The 20,610-nt window shown below is 32.2% G+C and overlaps 1 protein-coding gene across 1 annotated transcript; it reads right to left on the bottom strand.

Annotated features, from left to right (window-relative positions):
• Positions 1-1,759: 1,759 nt before the first annotated feature.
• Positions 1,760-6,138, bottom strand: LOC108213472 (homeobox-leucine zipper protein HDG11). Its single transcript, XM_064089158.1, has 10 exons — positions 5,674-6,138; positions 5,162-5,279; positions 4,868-5,056; positions 4,270-4,737; positions 4,066-4,167; positions 3,744-3,953; positions 3,465-3,645; positions 3,075-3,343; positions 2,899-2,988; positions 1,760-2,620 (listed from the first exon to the last, which is right to left on the bottom strand). Exons 1-10 carry the CDS (start codon positions 5,796-5,798, stop codon positions 2,216-2,218), a joined length of 2,157 nt encoding a protein of 718 aa, XP_063945228.1. The 5' UTR covers positions 5,799-6,138; the 3' UTR covers positions 1,760-2,215.
• Between the last annotated feature and the right edge of the window lie 14,472 nt (positions 6,139-20,610).

Below are 20,610 nucleotides of genomic sequence, written 5' to 3'. Positions count from 1 at the left end.
AACCACCTTTTTAAAAAGCGGAGGAAAAGTCTAGCCATGATTTTGTTATTTTGAAAAAAGCGAACATTTTATGAAAATTCGAATTTTTTAGCCACCATCTTGAAATAATTATATATATATTTTATCATTACAGCCAACTCACAATGAGTGCATGACACCCCTTGAATATCCTCTGAGATGATTTATTTCCTTTTTGCAGACACCCAGAGGGCGTCCAAGATCTAGGCTGTAAGTCGACTGAACTTGAAAATTTAATATAGAACGGTTTTTTGATCTCCTGATATTATCTGGCTTAATTAGAATGGCTTATGTTGTTAATCCCCACATGTTCCTTATCTGGTGGAAAACAAAAGACCCTTGTGAAAGTAAAGTGATCCAGGTCGATAAATATACTTGATGATGTACTTTTACAAGCAGTCAATAATTGGGGCTAATAGATCTGCAGAGATATGATTATTGATAGCAAAAGTGAGCAAATTGAAAAAGACTGCAAAATGCAAGTAACAAATCCAATACATCTGTTATCAAAGATTTTACGTACGTACTTGTTTTCAGGGGCAGCAAAGTTCAATTTACGCTTCTTTCTCACCAGTCACCACCTATCTTCAGAGATGTTGATTAATTAAAGAACTTGTTACCAGATCCTACATGCAATATTAATTTCAAGTTATATGCATTGCATGCATTGTTTATTCTATTTCAATTCTTGTACTAGAATACTTCCCCAGTAGATGCCCGGCTAAAATTTAATTTATTTGCAACTAATATCATAGATTATGAAAAAACATTTTTTGATTATGGGATCAAAACTTCTAAACAAGTATTTAATGTGCCCATTACCCCAGTGCCAGGAGTTCTTCTTCACAGGCCAGTGGCCACTGTCCAAGATCTTCGATCACACAACTGCATGCAGCCCAACTCCAAGTTCAAATTTCTAACCATTAGTTCTACACGCAACATGGATTGACTCCATATTAATATGATATATTGTCTCTTTCAAATCATGACTAAACATATTTATTTTTGGATTACTCTCAAAAGAACTCATTACTTAATTTTTGACTGCTTATATTAAACACAAATCTTCTTTCCATTCGAGCATGTTGTATACGTTCACTGTTTGCACGCATTCTGAGTCTCTTGAGATATAGTTCAATAATGTTTTTAAAATTTTTCTTTTTAAAAAATAAAAGTTTAAACATCAAACTTTATTTAAGGGATTTTTAAAAAAAAAACATTATAAACTATACTCCCTCCGTCCCCCTGAGTAGTATACATTGGGGGACGGGGACGCGGCACGGACTTTAATGCTCCCGTAAAGTGTAGTTGTGTAATTTATTTTTAAAATTTTCTTTTTCTGAATTAAAGTTTGGATGTTATATTTTTATACAGAAAATGAAAATCTCAAAAATAAGTTACAGAACTATATTTTATAAGAGCATTGAAATGCGTGTCGAGCAGTTAAAAAGAAACGTATACAATTAAATGGGACAGAGAGAGTACTTTTTAGTAATCTCAAAATACGTGTAAAAAAATCATAAAAAACCCGGTGAGAGAGAGTAAAACAACTCTTTGACTTGATGAAATATTACCCCCAGATGCTTGAGGCCCGGGCTGATAACTAGTTTGATTGCGGTGACAACGAATACACAGTCCGCACAGATGGTCTCACTTGGTCCATCCTGTAAGAGTAAATCTAAGTACACTATAAATGTGTATCACATCAACTTGACAAAATCCAAACTTCATTAATCCATGCATAAAAAAAGAAGCAAAAGTATACAGAGTTCATCAACAGAAGTCAATACCCGAACCATACATTGTCCTTGCTGTGTTACAAAAAACACACATCACGAAAAAAATTTAAAAATTCAGCAGAGAGATTTATGAATTCTCAGACTCCTGCAGCCTCTCATCTATGGTGCGTTCTTGACTCCTTTTGAACCACAAAAATAAAAATCGAACCACAAAAATATAACTCAAACCACTAACAAACTATATAAATAAATAATAAATGGTTGTCGAAAGTGGTTGAAAATGGTAATGAAGTTGAGAAAAGTAAAAACACTTTTCCCCGGTTGTCGCAGAAAGGGTGTGCTTGCAGCAATAAGTGATGAGCTTCATAGCTATTGATGATACTGCATTCAGAGCTCTCAACTAACCAAGCTCAACTCCCCACTAAATATTAACTTTTTCCAAACTGAGCTGATTAATTTCAACAACTAGAGCAATTCAAGGCTACTTTAATTTGCTGCACTGTATTTCCCATAAGGTTATTAACCGTGTTCACCGACTCCTGGCTCATTTTTGGGCCGCTTGATGCCATATTATGACTCACCATGATTTGTATCACAATTGTTAGCAGTGACCCTGACGTTGTCGTGGCACTGCTACTTGAGGCTCCCTGATCATGAGATTTTGAATGTTGTGATATATCAGTCTTACCATCCGGAGAAATTGTGAATCCTGAAGGGAGGAGGGGGATGAATGAAGGGTCTTCACCGCTCATGGCTATGTTTATGGAATGTAGGTCTACAGGGCTGTACACGACTAAAGAACCCGAAGAGTCTATGCAGCTTTCCTGGAGGACTAACATGTTGCTCTGGCTAGTATTGAAAGCCTGGTTTTGGCAAAATAAAACGTATTGAAAGCCTGGAAACTATTAATGAAAGATTCCTTCAATGAGTTATGAATTTAACATTTTGATGGTAAGAGTAATTACAATATATTGGGGATTTTAATGTTGCCTGCTGGAAGGGAACAATCATGCAGAATTTATACAGTGCAGATTTATTCTACCTAAACCATAAAGAATGTATATGATGATATTTTTACCTGTACAGATTAAAGAAATTAAATAGAAGGGATAAAACTGTCCTTCAAATTAAATGAGCATACCCGAAGAACAGAGATACAGTTCCCAGGATGAGATCCGTTGGCAATGTGAGCAACTTCATGGACAGGATTTTGATCCGAAAGAACATCCCACTATGCAAATTTAAATGATTGTATTATTAAAAAATTGATGACATTCATAGAGAGGTGTAGGGAATTCAAGTGGCCAAGCTTTGTACCTGAGCTCGAGTTCTTTCATCTTTGAAGAAATTGAAAACAATTTGTGAAGGAACTGGCAGCCAAATAGTGGTGGCTGCGCTAAGGACCATGCCATGAGACTGCCCAGGATTAGTAAATTTGTGGATACTGGCTCGAACTTCCAACTCATCTGTCCCAAATAACGCAGTCCATTGCTGACTGTTGGGCAGATTAATTATAGAACAAAAGTTGTTGACCATCCGCTGAGAAAGTTTCATCATGCTTCGTTTACCATCCGGAGATGTTATACCTGGAAAATGGGTACAGTATATAATAGTGCACATTTAGTTATATACTACTTAAACAAACACATTTACGTAGATTATACAATGATATGATGAGCAGAGCTTGTAACAAGTAAAATCCGCTACCTCCTCCAATATCATGAATTGAAGGTCCAATAACCAGTGAGCAGGCTATTCTTTCACAAGATCTTTGAAGAGTAGAAATCCATCTTTCAGCACCAAAAGCAAAGCCACTGTAAATGTGATCTCTGTAAAGCCTATGAATAGGTACTTTATCTTCAACTTCCATGTGTTCCATCCAACTTACCTATATATTCGTGAGAATCAACTGTTAGTATATTATGACAAAGCAGAAACAAATTAATCACAGTAGTATAAGTATATGATAACAAACGAAATTATGACCTTGGAGTAGCCATTAGGCATGTCTTGAATTAGGCATCCAGAAGGCAGCCGCTGAACTTGGCATTGAGAAGTAAACGTGTTATTTTGCGGAAGATCATAAGAAACATCAACCAAAGCCCACGAACCTTGCTCAATTTGCTGACAGAATCTAAGGAAACAAAATTGTCGAGTTGGTACCAGTGGCGATAGGACTTGCAGCTCTTGGTACATCTGCCATTAATCAAGGTTCAAACAGTTTCCTCTTTGCTATAATTAAGATGCATGCACATAATATTATTGAAAAAATGGAAAACAAAAATCACTAAGAATTGTTAATGCTTACAAGTTGTAGGGAACCACTTTGGCTACCCATTCTTTCAGAAGAAATTACTTCGATTGTTGCAGCTCTCGAGACAATGGTGGGAAATAGCTCAACCCATTTGTTCTAACAATCGAAAACAGAAATAAATAATTTTTTTGAAAGAGGCAACCTATAATATGGCATCTTAAATAATGCTAAATCCCCGAAAAAAACACAAATACTAACCGAGTCCATGAACATATTAACTAGTGCCAAACCATTCATGATCACAACACCAGAATCCCTTGAAGCCTCGATATGAACATTAGGATTCTTCAAGTGACTATTAATTCTTGGAAAAATCCTCTCATAACTTTCAAGATTGAGTACTTCTTTTCCGTCAGCAATGGACTTCATCCAAAATGGCTCATTGCTTTGCAACAGCCGAATCAACTCACCCATAGAATTACCAGCAATATCAGCCATAAGTGACTTATCCATATCTGTTAAGCTCACTCTCTGATATGGAATGTTTGGAACATTCGACGAACTACCAGGGAGAAGATCGAGGTCAAATGAAGGACCAGGCATTCCTTGAAATCCGAAACTTCCCATGGATAAGTCTAATGAAGATATATGAAAAGGTTGAATTGGTGGGAGTTGAGAAATAGGCCTCCCAATGTACCTTCCAGCCATATTTGAAATTCTGTCAAGCTGCAATTAAATCATGACATTATCTCACTCTCAGGTTGAACTTTCGGAGCATAAGCCCAAATTTGCATTAACCAAAATTAAGTGATTATGCACATTAATTGGAGAAAGTATTACACAGTCTAATATTAACCTCTTCTTTCAGTTGTGAATTCTGTATGCGCAACTTTTGTTCATCAAAGTATGGATCTTCTCCACCAGGAAGACCACCACAAGAAGGGCATATTACATTCCTCAAGGCCTCTCTGATTGCAATGTTTTCACATCGAATCTTATCATTTTCAGAACGAAGTGCACAGTTATCTGCTCTCTCATGTTGCGCCTAATCGATCGAATCAAATACCAAGAAACATATTATGTATACGCTAACATATATAATGAACCAAAACAAATCAACAAAAATAAAGATTCACAAATCAACAAAAACCTTCATTTGGGTTCTCCGGTTTTGAAACCAAAACTTAATCTGACGAGGGGATAAACCCAACTCTCTGCTCAATTGCAGTCTCATCTTCTCATCTGGATGTGGAAACTCTTTGAAAATTCTTGATCACGCCCATAGAAGCATTACCAAAAAAAAAACCTTCAGTATCTCACCAACAACATCTGCTTAATCAAACTACACTACACACATGACAAACTCAATCTCCATAACAAGATTTTAGAAACGGAAACAATTCACAAGACCTAAAACATGTTAGGTTAAAAAGTGAAAATTTTAAGACTAGTCGCTAGGTTTTGCAGCCTAACCAAGTGCATGCATAAATCATGATAAATGCCCCGAAATCTATACTAATATTATAACCGAACTAATTAAAGATCAGTAACCATAAAGTTCTGGGTTAATTTCTTGATAAGGCATTAATATATAAATATTAAAAGAAGTATAACTAACTAGCTATATATATGCAAGGTAGCACAAAGTTTAGTTAATTATACCCTTCAAGCTTCTGAATCTGATCAGCAGTATGGCGATGATAACGTTTCTTTCTACGGTAAGGATCAAAGGCATCGTAGTGATCGTCCCCGGAGCCACCGCCTGCTCCAGCACTGCCGAACTCCATGTAGCTAGAGAGGCTCCTAGTAGAAACAAAGTCTGCAGCAAGTAGTATGGAAGAAGAATAAGTAGTTGTCGTGTTTAGAGAAGTGTCGTAAATCGCCAAATCCCATGATATACGAACCAAAAATGAAGCAGTAGGAAATACAGATAGAGAATAATAAGATTTTACGGACAGAAGATGTGATTGTAGGCCATGAAGGAGGAGTGAGAATATGTGTGGTATTTACAGTGTAGGAGAGAGAAGATTGTGATTGTGTATCAAATGAGAATTAAAGGGATGGAAATGACGAGTATACGGGGTAGGAGAGGGAAGGTGAGTAATTAAGAGTTTACGCTGTTTTACAAAAATTCCATCCTCAATTCCTCATTCACTTCATACTGTATCTTACTCCGCACACATACGCTGTTACATTTTATTAGTGTTCCATTTTCTTAGAGCATCTCCAAGGGGCTCTCTAAATGAGCTCTTAACTTCAAATTTAAAGAGCAAGACAAGAATTAGAGCTCCAATGGGCTCCTTGAAGCTCTTTAAAAATTTAAGAGCTCATCATCTCTCCTCTCTTTTAAAAAGCATGTAGGAGCTCTTAACATTTTTTTCATGAATATAATATTACTTTCCCTCCAACTTTACCACCAACATTTCTATCTTTTTACTTTTCTCTCTCATTTATATGAATAAAATATGAATAAGGAGCAAGTATAAAGAGAAGCATTGGAGATTAAATCTTTTTCATTGTCTTAACTCACTAGGAGCCAAATATTATATTATATTTTAAAGAGTGATTTAAGAGTCCCATTGGAGATGCTCCAAGTTAGGGGTGAGTGTGGTTCGGTTCGGCTCGGTTTTGGGTCGGAACCGCAACCATAACCATAAAACCTCAGTTTTTAAAATTGAAAACCGTAACCGCAACCCAACCATCGGTTCGGTTTCGGTTTGAGATTTCTCGGTTCGGTTTAAAATGGTTCGGTTTCGGTTAAAAACCGGGTCATTAGAAAGCTGCATTTTTCGAAACATTGGTTCTGACTTCTGAGATTTCCTTCACTTGTTCAACAACTCATTGGGTGATACGAGACTGTGAGCATTGGATTCAAATTCTTCACAGCTAGAAAGTTAACAATCAACCTCCTCTGCTCAAGGCTCAAGCATAATTAAAATAACAAAGCAATGTTTAAAATTAGAAAACAATGTTTAATATTAACAATGCATGCTACACCTACTGTAATTATATGCAAAAGCTGTAACTGGATTAATTTACATGTATAATAAAATACCTGTAACATCATTACCATAAAACCAAACTTGAATAAGTGGAACAGAACAACAATGCATAACTGCAGCACTCAAAAATTAGCAAAGCCATACATATTTATGCCTGCAATAAGAAATTATAAACTCCCGCACAATCAAACATTGCAGGCTGGGCACTAGCTATGGAAATTGTAAATAAATAAACAAATGTGATTATACCTCAAGGAAAACTGGAAATATATATAATATTTTTTTTATTTAATATACGGTTCGGTTCGGTTAATTATGGTTCGGTTTTATTTCAAAACAAATAAAACCGAAACCGAACCACATGAACGGTTCGGGTTTTCGGTTTTTCGGTTTTAATTTTGGTTCGGTTATATATGGTTCGGTTAACATCGGTTTTTATCGGTTTTGGTTCGGTTTTGGTTACATTTCGGTTTTTTGCTCACCCCTACTCCAAGTAGTGCCGTTAACGAACTGAGCTTTATAAAAGAAATTCTGACAAGCCGATCGAGCTTTTTTATCGAAAAAAATTGTGTTCGAGCTCGAGCTCGAGCTCGTTAACTAACGAGTCAAACACGAGTTTGTTCGTGAACAAATACAAGCAGAGCCGAGCCAGAAAAAAATAAGGTGAACTGCTAGTTGACTCTTAAAATAGCTGCTAACAGTCAAAGCAGTAAATGGTGAAGATGACAACCGGCTGGAAGTGGGTTTTGTGATTGAACAATGCAGAAGTTGAGATCGATGGCAGGTGTTCAAGTCACTCATATTCGAAAGCAAGCTAACGGAGTAGCTCATGCTCTAGCTAAAATTCCGTGTAATAGCAATTGCCTTAATGTTTTTACATCTCCTCCTAATGTTTTGAAGGAGATTATCTTGTTTGATATTGAGAATTAATGAAAGTTATTCTGTTTCCAAAAAAAAAAAAAAATTTGAAATTTTGGTTATTTCACTAAAATGTATATATATATATATATATATATATATATATATATATATATATATATATATATATATATATATATATATATATATAGGGGAGAGTTCTGGTACAAACTTACAAACTTTTTTTGTTCAACACATATATAACTTGAGTAAAACATTTTTTTAACATATTTTGTTGAACATCGATTAAAATAGTGGTGGAGAAGTACATAAACCAATTTTTAAATGTAAGAACTAAGGTAAACATGTTATATAAGTAATATTTATGTTTCTAGACCCTACCCAAACCCTAGAGGTATAGTTTAAACATTTTTTTAGATATATTCAACACAATGATAATTAGTGTTCAACACCCGATGTTGAACCTCAGTTATAAATGTGTTGAAAACGCGATTTATTTATGCGTTATTTTTAAAAACTGTGATGTTTTTTGAAAAATTTTCAACATGGATACTTTATATAACTAAGGATTAACACAATGGGAGAATAAAAAAAAGTTTGTAAGTTTGTAACTTAAAAAAGTTTTTATTTGATCCTATTCCTATATATATATATATATATATATATATATATATAGGCTTAAGTTCAGTGGAGACCAACATTATTTGGAGTATTGGAGTCCTCCATCTGGTCCGTCCATTTTCTTCTAATCTAACGACTATCTTTTTTTCCTGAATTGTGTATATTATGCTTGCTTATTCCTATACTTATCTTTATACCGTATAAAAAAATTATAACGGTCTTTATGAATCATGCGCCATATTAGGGACAGTTTTCAATCATGTTTATCTCCAATTTGTCCCCTGTTCTGCTTTATCTTGTCCCCCTGTTCTGCTCTTTGTAGTTGTCCTTTATTTCTGAGTTGTTTTATTACTTCTTTCAAGTTTATACTTTTCCTGTTGTTTTGCAAATGATTTTACACTAGAATTAATTTTCTAATTTTGTTCTAGAATTTTATTTTCTGTAAAATGTCACAAGCATTTTCAAAATAATTTTCATCGGTTTTGCTTGTAAACTTTTATTTTTTTCAAAGGGCATGTTTAACCGTTTTATATTCGGCGCTCACAACTGATTCATAGCAACTGCAATTTAGAGTTTGGTTTAGTAAGTTCAAAAATGGAACACGCCTTTATGTACACCAGCCCTTTCAAAGCACTTGATACGAAAAAGTGAAGAACCTAGGCATACATATGAAAGAGATATTACGAGGATGGGGTATTTGCATAAGCCAAAAACACGAAAAAAGATATTAGGACAAGGTGGGAAAAACCTCTTTGTATATGCCGAAAACATAATCAGCTCAAAATACATACAAGAAGAGAACTGTGATAACACAGTACGTAACAATGCAACAAGGTGACACCCAAACCAAGCCAAACGAAACCAGTAAAGCACTGATGCATGGACCGACTTTTCATCGCATAACATTAACTATACCAAGACCATAATTACACATCGATTAACATAGTGCATGAAACATTATGCAATGAAGTAACTACTAAAACGAGCATAAATTACAAGATAACTTCCTCTAGTGTCATCTTTAGCTATGTCTTGTGCCTTTATCATGAAATACCGAAAACTTGAACTATAGAGTCTACACGAATGATACAGGACAACAACAGCTAAAGGTAGACACATAATCTAGTCCTTGGACAATTTTGAAAATGATATTCTCCTTTTTCCGTGATGATCCTCAAATGTATCACATTGCAACACAACCATGCTCCAGCAGATTTAATCGGTTGTTGCATCAAAATTATCCATTGCGCCACCTCTCTTTTTCTCTCTCAGATTCTTAGCCCACACTTTGCCTTGGCTACTGCACGCTCTCTATCTAAATCTCGCTTCTTTGTCTCCCTAGCTCTTCCTACACTAACATGGTTATCTCTTTGAGAATCTGAACGCTCTAGTCTAAAGCCCATCGTCTTCCAGACCCACCACTGGTTTCATCATTCTGCGACTTTATAACAATTGACAAAGGCACAGCGCTGAAAAACCTAAAACAGAAAGAGCATAAACAATTAAACAAAGATCACATTTTCATATAGTCTTTCTGAACTTGGCATGAATTTCAAAGTAAATAAACATAACCCACAATCAACACAATACATATATTTACCAAAAAACTTGGTTTCCTCCAATTATATATTAAACCGCAATCATCAGATTAAGGGGATACAGTGGATTAATCCAACCATTTTCGAATTTCATACATATACATATCAAGTGAGGAATCTATTACTACAACTCATCTCTTAGAGTCATTTTCCAAGCAACAAACACTAGTTATCGTACAATTTGTAGCAAAATTATTTTAATTTCCAAAATTATGGTTGTCCCCCAAATTACAAAGATAAACGAAACACCACTTCAAATAATAAGATAGGGCGAAAGTTCACCCACATTAATCTAATAATTCGTAGGAACACGTCTAATTACCAAAGGCGGATTCTAATACTTGATTTAACACTCGTATCATGAACTAATTCAATTACTCAGTCCCCCAAAATCGACCCATAACCCATAACTTTGTCTCTCAAATCTCAAATCAAAACAAGAAACGGGTGACAATGATAAATTGAAAATAAAACCCAATAAACGGGTAACAATAAACACCCACAACACATTTTTGTATAGTCCTCATGTCTACAGCATTCAAATCAAACTACAGAACAAAACCCAAAAACAAATTAACAGGCATATTGTCTACAAATTGATTAGGGACAAGCAAAATAACAATCGCCCAACGATTTATCACTGTATAAATGACATGCAAGTACAAATTGAGCGACACAATGGTTTCGCATCAACAAGATGGATTAGCATTTCACTTGTTTACAACTCGATTTGAACGAAACTGACCTGAACTCATCCTTCGGTTTCACATTAATATTATAGTGGTGGACACTTATCACAATTGTTCCACTGTGTTCCCCGAGCGATCGTCCGTGTTTATCTGATTAGGATGTTGGTTTTGATTTTAGGGGAGTGATTTTTATGGGAAACAATGGTGTAGTAACTGTCACTTGAATGACGTAGTAGACGATGATACGATTATGAAGATATACGATTTGCACGCTGCTGTATCTAGTGTTTCTTAATTTAAAAAAGAAAATGCCAGTTGTCACTCGGATCTGCCATCCATTCATCTTATAATCCAATGGTTCTAGAGTAAGTCTCCAAGTACTCCAAAAAAACAAGACTCCGAAGAGCCCAACTCTCTCTCTCTCTCTCTCTATATATATATATATATGTTAAAATCCATACGGTTGGATCGGTGATTTTTTTTAAATATCAAAACACTAAATTAGGATTAAACACTAATCAGCAGTAATAGTCAAACCTCTACTTGACTGTTAAAATAACAAACCAAATAAAATTATTATTTCTCGAAATTTTGATTACATCACTAAAATCTATAGATATATTATATGTTGAATTCTGAGTTTAATAACATATATATTATACAAATACCCAGAAAATATTATATTTTTTCGAGTTTTAACGAGCCGAAATCAATTCAAACGAGCTCGAGCCGAACATACTAAGAACTCGATCGGCTCGACCTCGTTTTATTCACGAACAATTTTTTGTATTCGAGTTCGAGCTCAAGCTCTTAACAACCCGAGCCGAACGAGCTCTTAACAAGTCGAGCTCGAGCTTATTTGCGAACAGTTCGGTTCCTTAAACAGTCCTAGTGTCAAGGCTCTGGTACTACATTACTTAGCGCGTCTCTCCCGTAGAGATATGTTAACCAGTTTATAAACTGTGATTCGTAGCGGTATCATAATATTTTTTTAAAATGGATTCATAATCAAATGAATATTAATCTATTATATTATATTATATTATATATAGATTATTATGTAAAATAAGATATTATAAAATTTGATCATTATATGAATAAATCACATAATTTAATGTATTCATATATTTTTAGTGGGTAATTGTATTCTTATGTAATATAATACAAAATTTGAGAATTATAATCAAATTAGAATAAACTAAACTCGTACGCTACATATTACACCTAATATTTAAATTTAAATAATAAATATTCTTTTCAATTTACTTTAAAGTTTTTTTAGTTTATTCTGTTGAATTTTTTTGACTTATTAATTTACTAAAAAATTTTATCGAATATATTTGAAATTTAAAAAATAATTTTGATTATTCTTTATAATCTTTTAACCTTCTTCAGTTTTTATTTTTGATATTTAAAATTCAAAATTCAAGAAAAGTAGAAGTTATAATGTAGTTTGATTTTTATATATTGTAATAATTCGTATTTGAAAACTTCCTTTCATTAAATATGTTCCACTATTGTCTTTACTACTATTTAGAAAAACTAGAAAGATAATTTTGATTTTTTTCAAGTAAATTATCAACTTCTTTTCAAAAATTTAACATAATTAAAGACAATTTTTATATGTGATATTTAAAATTCAAATATTAGAGACAAACTATAAAATTATAAAAATATTCGAGAGCTATTTGGTAACGTAAAGAATATTATTTACAACTTAATTATATTTGTAGTTCAAATAGATTGGAATTGAATGAATGAAGGAATGACAATTATCTCAAGGAATGACAATATATACATTTTTCCGATCAACCCCAATTTAGATTACAAATTTCATTCTATTCGCCACTCATTCTATTTCATGCAAGTGAACGCAATCTCAGTATTCGAGTTTGAACTATTGATTAAGCTACTCAGAAGTACACTAATGTTATGTTTGGTTGGGGTGAATGATTCCGGAAGGAATGAAATGAAAAATGAACTATCTTATGGATGATTTTTAAGAAATTTCATTCCTTCCTCCATTCCATTCTCTACATCATATGCTAGATATCATCCCTTCCATTTGAGATGGAATGCTCCATTCTCTCTCATTCTCAATTTCTTCTCAAATCTCATCATAGCAATTTTGCACTCCTTCAAATTTTTTCAAAATTTTCTTCCTATCTCTATTAGTTTCAAGTATTTTTTACTCATTTCATTCTATTCCATTCCATTCTCCCCAACCAAACACAACATAACAGTAATATGAGAATATACTAATTCACCTCCTATATTATTTAGATGTTAGAAATACACGGAATTAAAAAAACTGTCTGATAGTGAAAAATATAGACACCATTGTCATCCTAAATAAACTTTCCCGTCTTCTTTCCGATAAATGAAAAAACTATCTGACAGTGAAAAATATGGACATTATTCCGACGAGAATTCTAGTACAGAATCGACCTTTAGCATGGGTCAAATGAGCCTTTAGCGTTAACATTCCCGATATATTTCGGTATTGTATATGAACTTGACGCTATAGGTTGGACCTATTGTGTCAGGTAACGCTCAAAGCTCAAAGTCCATGTGTTGGTAAATAATGACGCAAAAGAAATTTTAACCGATACTGAAAATTATTCATTTGCATGGCGTAATTAAATAACCGTCACTAACGGACCTGCTCAGTAAAGAGATTATATATTTGGATTAACTAATTTTTCTGGTTTTTACATATATCACATGCATATATATAAGTGTAGCTCCGCATAAGAAACCTTTTTTATTAATTACGGCTACTTCGTAGATGCAGAAAAACTGAGAAACACCATTACAGCAATTACTATGGCTACACTTTAATTATTTCTGTCACTAAATAATTGCTTTTGCACACCATTACTTCTACCACACAGTGTTATAAATTGTTTGCAATATATAGAATGTTCATGAAAGATGATGATAACTCACAGACAGGTGCGGTCACAGTTAGGGATCGAGCTTTTAAGGCTTGAAATTATTATTCAATCTTCTTTATTTCTTGCGCCCTTACCATTTTCCAGTGGCAATGATTTTCCAAATGGAAAAACTAACCCCTACAATCATTGTCCAGCGGATTAATTTGACACCTTTAAAATAGAAAACCCTAAGTAAAGAAAAGTTTCTCAATTGATTATGGGTTATGAGAGAAAAATTGGAATACGAAACCTTTTTTCAAACGCTAATATATGTAAGAAACTAAGATATACGGTTATACACCACTTTCTAGAGATTTAAAAGACTTGGAGAATGTGACAGGGCTCATTCAAGGCTTTTGATTTGTGAATAATTGAAAGGTCGTAACTTATGAAAATTAAATTTATCTCATGGTCTCTTGTAGGAGATACCTTATAAAAACTATATATATATTGTTAAAAATGCTTGACTAATTCTCTATAGCCTCTCTCTTGTCGTAGCCGCATGGAGTTTTTATCAGTTTTCACCGGTGAAAAACTCCAAATCAGTTAATTACTTTGTTTTCTTTATGGTTTTTGAATAATACTTTTTTTTTCGGGAGACTTAGATCTAAAATCATCGGAGATTTCGCTGTCTCTCTTCTAGAGTGGGTGGGTTTTTAGTCCGAATTCTTTTGTTTTTGTGGTTCTGTTCCGGATCTAGGGAAAATTCTTAGATCTAAAACCATCGGATGTTTCACCGTCTTTCTTCTCTGTTTCAATCGGGTGGATTTTCAGTCTGATTTCTCTTGTTTTTGTGGTTCCGCTCCAGATCTAAGGTTGTTTTCTCTCCCTCGTGAGAGCTTTGTTTTCGCTTCTTCATTGTAAGCAGGTGTCTTGATTTGGTGATGAAAGTTTGTATGGAATCGCAGTTCTGGTCGATAACTCAAACGATAGTTCTATTAGGGCATGATGAAGAGAGTACCGATGATTCAATGAGGATGCATGAAGCGAGTACTTGTATTTGTATATAATTTATCTTTAAAATATCGTTTAACTGTCTCTTCATGAGAACAGCCGATTGTAATTTTCAGTTTGTTCGACTCGAACATTGGTGTAGATGTCGTATGATTTTTTATTATTAGATTAACACATTTGTTTCAAAAAAAATCATATAAAGAATTGATTATATTAAATTTGTTAAAATTATGCTATTGTTAGATCGTCTATTTGATTGAACATATTTTAAATTATTTAAAATTATAATAGATAAAATACATTATTTTGATATTATGATTTATGAGTAATAAATTTATACTTTTTTTGTCAAAGCCTCCTTTATTTTTTAAAAGATATTTTTTTAATTTATACACATATATTTTATATACATAACTAAAATTAATATTATTAAAATTTTTTTTGCCATAATTATTAAATTTTTTTAAAAACAAATAATTAATCAAAACTTTAAATAACAGAACTTTCTCTAAGTAATAATTTTAGGGCACCAATTAATAAGCCAAATTTAGTAACAAATTTATCATTTTAGTTTAAAATTTAAAAATAATAGCCGAAGGGTTATTCTAATTTTAATCCGATAAATACGCACATGCGTCTTACTTTCCAGGAGGGGGTCCAAAATCCAAATAGCGTGAAGTATGGAAGGGGAGTTCATTGTTGTAAGTTATACAGTAACATTTAAAATATTAATATTTGCTCGTAAGATGTAAGTTTAATATGGAATATATCTTAAACCAAGTCGTAGATGGTTTCTTATTACGGTTAGAAGTAAATGAATTCGGGGTTCAAATATTAATTAAATGAAGTAATAGTGAGAGGATTTTTGGAATAATTTGTCCAGCACCGGATAATAATGGCCAATATCAATACTGATGCATGAAGTAGATATATTTTCAATTATTCTCATAAATTAGACTTTCAATATGCCTTTAAATATATGTTACCTATTTTCTCTTCCCATTTATATCTCTTTAATTTCTCTCATGATCAGTCACATACATGAGGTTAATACTTTTCCTCTTCAAATTTATGAGAAAATTTCAGAAATCTTATTTCATATAAATATAATAGGTTACATTCATTCAACAAATTAAAACATATCATGGATTTTTCGTGAATGATTTTAGTACTCTAGCACCCCTCGAAATTTATATACTCGAATTTATTTTATATAGAGACTTTTCATTTATTAAAAAATGTTTATCATCTAATCGAAAGAAGGAGTTTAGACAATAAATTTTAATATCTGAAATATAAAATTTTGTAAGGAATCCACATGTATCTTACATGAAAAAGAAAAAATAAGAGGTAAAAAATTATGACACCTAATATAAGATCTTGAGTTTCCGTCATAAAAAGCCTGGTTTGTTGTAGTGAACGGAGAATTCAGCTTTCCCCTCGTTTGAATGTTGTGTTGATGGAGCAATTTCGTATCCAACAAATTCAAGATTGCTTGTCATAATTATGATATGTAATTAATGATAGTTTGTTTCGAGAAAACTCGTCGATGAGTGATGGTTTTATGTGTAAATTTCGGCCGAGATAAAAAAAGATTGTAGCTAGCTTGTAGTTATCTTTCAAAGCTCTCAATTTTTAATGTGCCTAAGTACCTGGTTTTCATGGAATCAAGCCCACTTAATTAGTTCTAGAAGAGTAGGAACCAAATTCTAATAGACTTTACTCTTAACAAACACAAGCCTAGTATGAAAGTCTAAACTCTTCAAAAAAGAGTGGCTAATGAAAACAACTCATTAGAATACTGATAGATAAAACTCGTTGAAAGATTTGGGATATGATCCCTCTCTTCCTCTAGAGTACAAGACGAAAGAATATAGATCATTTTCAAATAACTTTCGAGTAGTCTTTCATGATCACTTCTGACTCTTGTACGAGCACAACTCGTCATATTATAGGTCAAAAAATTACCTAATATGCAGAAGTTAATCTCCTAGTGTTCTTCATTTCCATGAATATCTAGCAAGAAAGCCTCTATCCGGATAACCACCTGTTAACCTTCATAACATCAAACATTTCTTAATAATATTGAAGAGGTCTGAGCTCTCCTCCTCAGCCGCATAACAAAACTAGGATACTCTAATTACAGGAAGTTGAGGACTTAATTAGTTGTGCAAGATTCCAGGAGATGTTTTGCTTTGGAGATGTCTATGCTTTAGGAAGACGTACGTGTATGACTTCTTTTTATCATGTAGATTTAAAGCTACGACAAACAAGGTATTTACGACGGATAACTTACGACGGATTCGTTGAGCGTCGAAACTTAAGACGGATAGTTGTTTTCCGTCGTATTAATTTACGACGGTAACACCTTCCCTCATAAATTCACATATAAATATTTTTTTGATTAAAAAGTAATCGAGAATATTCCATTGACGCAAATATTTTGAATTTACTACGGAATAAGTTCTTTCCGCCGTAAATTCATTCATCTACCGTATTTAATGTCACCTGCAACCACTTTTAACTTGTCCATCGTAAATTGGTTTGAATAATCACTACGGCCCTCTTTCTATAATTTCCCACTTCTCCTTCAAAACACCATACTTCTCCTTGTGATTTCACACAAAATATGACATAACAACGGCCATTATCACTTGAATCAATGTAAGTATATGACAAATCTTTGCTTATTCTTCTACAGTTTAATTATATGTGCATTAATATGAATCATTTAATATTTACATGTGTTTTATTTGTTTGTTTATGTATTTTTGTTTATATGCATATTGAAATTGATATGATATTATTCATGCATATATAGATGTCTTATGATCGAAGTTGGATCATTTGACGGAATAATTTCTGATAATTATAGATTTACAGATGAATATAATAAGGGGCTTAAATATTTTTTGACATATTGCAAGAAGTAATTCTAAAAAATCGCATGATCCACTTCAATTCTTTTCATAAAACAACCATTATTCATGTGAACCACTTTAAATTGAAGGCCAAAATTACCTTCAACAATTTTAGCCCATAACAACTTGAAATTTCTGATCCTCAATTTATATCCAAATTTTGTTTCTTAATTCCGTTGACTACTTGACATAACCTATTTAATATGATTCCTCAAACAAATAATAGTCATCTCAACCCTTTATAAAAAAACTAAAATAAAAATAAAATTCACTTCAAGCTAAAATCCTAATATATGTATTCTTAAATTAATTTTGTTTTATTAACACTTTATCGAAACAATATATATTATTTTATCTCAAAGCAAAGAAAAATTATTCGACCACACATATATATCAAACTTTAGGTTTAAGAACAAAGAACCGTGAGAAAAAAAAAATCCAAAAATAAATATAATATATGATGAGTCACGAGCAATCACCATCTATAGACTATAAGTATAGGTTTAGTTTTCCATTTCTTTTAACCCCAGAGAAACTATGCAGGTGGTTCAATATCGCACCTATTCAACGTTCGCCTAACAGCTATAAACTTGACGCCTATTCTATAAAAATTCTCAAGGTTTCGATGCCTCTCTATTACTCCCTCCGTCCCAATGAATAATATACATTTTGATTGGACACGGAGACCAAGAAAAAACGTAAGAAATGAGTAAAGTTAGATGAAAAGTAGGTAAAGTGGTGGGACCCATTTATTTTTAATAATAGATTTGAGATAGTGGAGAAAATTAGTTGGTGTAATAGTGTTTTTATTATTATAGAATGGAGATAGTGGAAGAATGTAGTGGGTGTAATAGTGTTTTATATTATAAAAAGTTGCTATTTTGGGAATGTATAGAAATGATGGGACATCCCAAAAAGGAAACTGTATAGAATTGAATGGGACGGAGGGAGTAAAGAATATAGTTATTTCGTTGACCTTTGAAACTTTCAGTGTCGGATATTTTTATGAGTAATGCTACGTCCACATAAAGCGCTACAGAAAAAAATTACAGAATGACCTGGCAGCGTGAGTTGGATGGAGTATTTAATATGTTGTCGGCCACTTACCTGCTTATCATTTCAATTCCTTTTTATTTTCATTCTTTTTATCACTTCTATTCCTTTTTATTTTCATACAACTTATCATTTCTATTCCTTTTAATAAAAATAAAGAGTCTAATTTAAATATTTCTCATGTGATTTTTTCAAATAACTAATATAATTTTAAAAAAGTTTAATTCATATGAATTATATTTTTAATTTTTATTTTATTTTCTTCTTTATGTATTTTACCTTTTAATTTTTACTGCATTTTCATTTTTAATTATTTATGTCACTTATTTTAACTGTATATATCTTGGTGTAATTTGATGACTTTGCTATATTAGACTCCTAATATATATAATATGTGAGGGGGTTTTAGTTATTCTTTTACCTTTTTTATATGTAATCACTATTTCAGTTTTTATTATTCTATTTTTCAATGTATCTATGTCGGTTATTTGTACAATATAATTAATGAAAATGAAGAGTCTAATTTAAAGTTTATGTGATATTTTCAAATAACTTTCAGAAAAATATAGTTTATTTAAATTATATTTTTAGTTTTATTTTGTTTTTTATGTATTTTACCGTTTAATTTTCATTATTTTTTTTAAATTATTTATATCACTTATTTCATTTTTGTAATATTTTGATGTAAATTGACAATTTTATGATATTAGACTTGTAATATATATATATATATATATATATATATATATATATATATATATTATGTGAGTTTTTATTTTTAATTATTTTTTATTTATTTCTATACAGTCATGTTTTAAGTTTTTATTACTTATTTCCTGATGTATTTCTGTCACTTATATTTTTTTGATTCACCGGTTTCATCACTTATTTCAACCAATTTTTCAATTGGCCTATTTCATAATATTTTTCAACTGATTTTATGAATCTAATATATTTAAAATATTAATTTCAATCAAAAAATTAATATTAGAAATAATAGAAAAATATAATCGATATAAATACATCGGGAAACAGAGTAATAAAAACTAAAAATGTTATTACATATAAAAAACCAAAAAAATAACTAAAAAACCCACACATGTTTTATATATTAGGAGTTTAATATAGAAAAGTCATCAATTTACATCAAAATATTATACAGTTAAAATAAGTGACATAAATAATTAAAAACAAAAAGGCAGTAAAAAATAAAAGATGAAATACATAGAGAAGAAAATAAAATAAAAACTGAAAATATAATTCATATGAATTTAACCTTTTTAAGATTATTTTAGGTATATGAAAAAATCACATGAGAAATATTTAAATGAGACGCTTTATTTTCATTAAAAAGAATAGAAGTAATAAGATGTTTGGAAATAAAAAGGAACAGAAGTAAGAAGTATGAAAATAAAAAGGAATAGACCTGATAATCAGGTAAGTGGCCACAATAAATTAAATACTCCGTCCAACTCAGACTGCCAGGTCAGTCTGTAAGCTTTTTTTTGTGGCGTTTTCGGTGTACGTAGCATTCCTCTATTTTTATTTGGTAGTGTGGCACTAGGGTTTTCTGAAGGATGCCTGACGAGTACTAAAGGAATTGGAAAGAGCCGTTTTTTTTTACCTATATAACACCAAACGGCAACACACCAGATTCAACATTCATCCAGTAATTAAGTGTAGTCTTTTATTAGTTTCACACCATTTTTTCTATATATCGAATGACCACAATATACTTTTTCATCGTTTTACTCGTGTTTATATTTTGTTTTAAAAATAAAAGGGCACAATATGTTTCAGGCATAATGCTTTATTGTGTGCTCAACAAATACTGAACCTCCCTTCACAACGAAATGTCTCGGAATTATTTAGTTACTCAAGCTAACCTAAAGGCTATCTACTTATATATATATAAGCCCAACAGGTTCGTGTCAAGCCTCCCTCCT

This window comes from Daucus carota, chromosome 3 (genome assembly GCF_001625215.2).
Source record: "Daucus carota subsp. sativus chromosome 3, DH1 v3.0, whole genome shotgun sequence".
Classification (NCBI taxonomy): Eukaryota; Viridiplantae; Streptophyta; class Magnoliopsida; order Apiales; family Apiaceae; genus Daucus; species Daucus carota.
This window is presented reverse-complemented; position numbering and strand designations above follow the sequence as displayed.

What these genes read in the sequence shown, in the direction of transcription:
- LOC108213472 (XM_064089158.1), bottom strand. Translation starts at nt 5,798, where the DNA reads ATGGAGTTCGGCAGTGCTGGAGCAGGCGGTGGCTCCGGGGACGATCAC. An exon ending in TTAATATGTTCATGGACTCG is followed by an intron (nt 4,168 to 4,269) that starts GTTAGTATTTGT and finishes TTCGATTGTTAG; the next exon opens with AACAAATGGGTTGAGCTATT. An exon ending in AATTCATGATATTGGAGGAG is followed by an intron (nt 3,344 to 3,464) that starts GTAGCGGATTTT and finishes CCCATTTTCCAG; the next exon opens with GTATAACATCTCCGGATGGT.